This window comes from Crinia signifera, chromosome 12, assembly GCF_055691185.1.
Source record: "Crinia signifera chromosome 12, ASM5569118v1, whole genome shotgun sequence".
NCBI lineage: Eukaryota > Metazoa > Chordata > Amphibia > Anura > Myobatrachidae > Crinia > Crinia signifera.
The window spans coordinates 26,947,619-26,950,804 of record NC_139228.1 but is presented as its reverse complement, the minus strand read 5'-3'; the positions used below and the strand labels follow the sequence as shown (position 1 = coordinate 26,950,804).

The 3,186-nt window shown below is 38.2% G+C and overlaps 1 protein-coding gene across 1 annotated transcript; it reads right to left on the bottom strand.

Annotated features, from left to right (window-relative positions):
* Window positions 1-1,963: 1,963 nt before the first annotated feature.
* On the bottom strand, window positions 1,964-2,725 carry LOC146049714 (olfactory receptor 10C1-like). The gene has a single exon (XM_083166310.1). It carries the CDS (start codon window positions 2,723-2,725, stop codon window positions 1,964-1,966), a length of 762 nt encoding a protein of 253 aa, XP_083022436.1.
* Window positions 2,726-3,186: the final 461 nt, after the last annotated feature.

Sequence of the window (3,186 nt, the reverse complement as noted above, 5' to 3'; positions counted from 1 at the left end):
CCACCCTATAAAAAGAAAGTCTATGGGAACTAAACAGTGCCAGAGTATTAAGCTCTATTCCTATCTGGTGCTTTTGTTACCAGTGTACAGATGTAGCCAGGCTCATCCTGGCTTTAGATAAGTGCACCTGTGACTTGTTTACCACTGGTAGGGTGCACATGCGTAGGTATATAAGCACCCATAGTCCATAGTCATTCCATTATGCGGCCACTGAGATGAAGAGTCAGCTCGGTGCACAAGTCATACCCCCCAAGCATGTGCACGTGGGCATACATCATGGATAAATGGTTGCATTTATACTTCATTTCAAGTTTTTAATATTTTCTAGTTGCTAACTTGACTTTCCCATTGACTAAAGCTGGCCATACATCTACAGATTGATTGTCAGATCTGGCCAGTTGGAACGAAATCCTGGTAATGGATGAGAGTTAATGACAGTTGACCATTAGCTGTGAAATGCTGGAAAACTGCCAAAAACTGTCACTCTATTAACAGGTTTTTGTTCCAACCAGCCCAATCTGAAAATTGATCTGTAGATGTATGTCCAGCTTAAACTCCTAACACCATTTCTCTTGATTTCTGCTATTGACCTCAGCTATGCAATGAACTGCTTCCCTGGCACTGCATTTGCTCATCTGGTGCTTAACCATTCCTGTTGACTCATCTCTCATTCACTCCATGTCAACTAGCCCCTGCCTGTCAGAGTTCAAACCACCAGTCATATATTGGTACCCCAACTAAAGGCCACAACCTATGTGTTGGGTACAATGCATTATAACATGTGCTACTGGGTCAGTGTTTAGAGGTGGCACAAATAATAATAAAAAAAAGATTAATCAAAAGAAATTAAGAAGGTAGACCTTGATAAAGTCCCTAATGGAATGAAATGCATTGGAGCTGCATATTATTATTAACTCAACTCAAATTGCTTCAATGCTCTATCAGACTAAAAACCCAAATCAAAATGAACCCTTCCACCACAAAATAGTGTCTTGTTGTTGCTCTCCACCCACTGCCTCATGCCTTGGTCATCACTACCTTGATTACATCCTGCCCTCAGGCCCCCTCAATTGTTCAGACTCATGCTACCTGTATCCCTTCTAACCGTAGATTGTTTGCTCCTTGGAGCAGAGCCTACTTCCCTCCTGTCCTCACAGCTCTCTTCTGTCACACTTTTACTACAGCTCTCACCTACTCAGTGGCCATCTAGTTGCATCTTCTCTTGAATGTAGCTGTTCATCTTTCCCAGAGGCTGCACTCCCCTAGTAATATTGTATGACAATCACTCCTTTGATAGCCTAACATCTCAGCTGTATTGTGCATTGAGATGTGTGGTGCTAATTGTTACATGTTTTCTATTTTAGTTTGGTAACTATAATGTAATGTTGTGTTTACCCTGTACTGTTCTAATGTGGCAACCCATAAATAAAATGTAGTAATAATAATAATAATAATAATAATAATAATAATAATAATAATAATAATAATAATGTATTTATTAACAGTTTCTTATATAGCGCATACATATTCCGCAGCGCTTTACAGAGAATCTTTGAGCATTCACATCAATCCCTGCCCCAGTGGAGCTTACAATCTATATTCCCTACCACATGTACATGCACACACAGACATTCTAGGTTTAAATTTGTTGGAAGCCAATTAGCCTACCAGTAAATTTTTGGATTGTGGGAGGAAACCGGAGTACCCGGAGTAAACCCACACAAGCACAGGGAAAATATACAAACTCTGCACAGTTAGGTCCATGGTGGGGATCAAACCCATGACCTCAGCACTGTGAGGCAGATTTATCATACATTAAAAGTATCTTTATTGTACTCTACATCAGTACCTAATGAGATGTATTGAACATCTATATTTTTATTTATTCTGGTTCTTCTCAGTATTTTTATTTGTGCAATATGGTCTTAAGAAGAGTTTGTTTAACATCCTTGTTTCTTAAAGTTTAAATGAAAGGGTTCAGCATAGGAACGATGACCGTGTACATAAGAGCAAGGAACTTATCATACTGACTGCCCTGTGGGTTTATGTAGACAATGATGACTGTACTATAGAAGAGACAGGCAACTATTATATGGGAGGAACAAGTGGAGAACGCTTTTTGTTTACCTTCCACGCTCTTAATTTTGGTGATCGTAATAATGATATGTGTGTAGAATCCTAAAATAAGTACAAAAGGAGTAAGGCTTGCAAAAATAGCTGCCACGTTGGTCACTAATCTACTGAGGAAAGGATTAGAACAAGCCAATTTCTGTACTGAGGCCAAATCACAGATGAAGTGGTTTATTTCATTGGGTCCACAGAATTTTAGGTCAGCTGTGAAGACTGCGGGAATAAGAGCAATGATGCAACTGATGATAAAAGGTGTAACCACCAGAAGAATAACCAATAAATAGTTCATGATTGACGAGTACCGTAAAGGGTGATTTATTGCCAAATCTCTGTCAAAAGCCATAACTGCAAGCAAATAACATTCCGTTATCCCAAGTGCACTAAAGATGTATAACTGTACAAAGCATCCAAGAAAAGAGATCTTCCTATTGCTCACAAAAAGATTTGCTAAAAGTCTGGGGACAGTAACAGACACATATGATGTTTCCAAAGCTGCAAATACAGAGATAAAATAATACATTGGACATTGGAGCGATGGCCCCATCTTAACAAGAACAATAACTGTAAAGTTTCCAGCGATACTAGTAATATACATCAGTAATATAACAATGAGAACCAAGATTTGGTACTGGTGGAGGTCGGAGAATCCCACCAGAATAAATTCCTTGACCATTGTTTTGTTTAGTTCTTCCATTGTTCATGCCTTGAATACTGAATAAAATAATATGGAAAATAATTATTTGTAAGTAATGTTTTTGGATAAATTTCTGTACAAAATTGTATAAATAATTTAAATTCTAGTTCATCCAGAATTGTATGGTCTGCTTCTTATATTTTCCAATATGTCTGAATGACCATTTTTTTTTTAGTTTCCCAGCATTTCTGGAAGCATGGTTATTGCTATTTGCTTTCAACCCTGGCACACTAACATGCACCAGATATGTGCAAATATGCTCATATACAGTATTGCTAAGGAAATCATGCTCTAAGACTTTTATGTATTTATAACCTATGCTCTCATCCTTCAGTGCTGCCCCTACCCTCGCTAAACAGTCA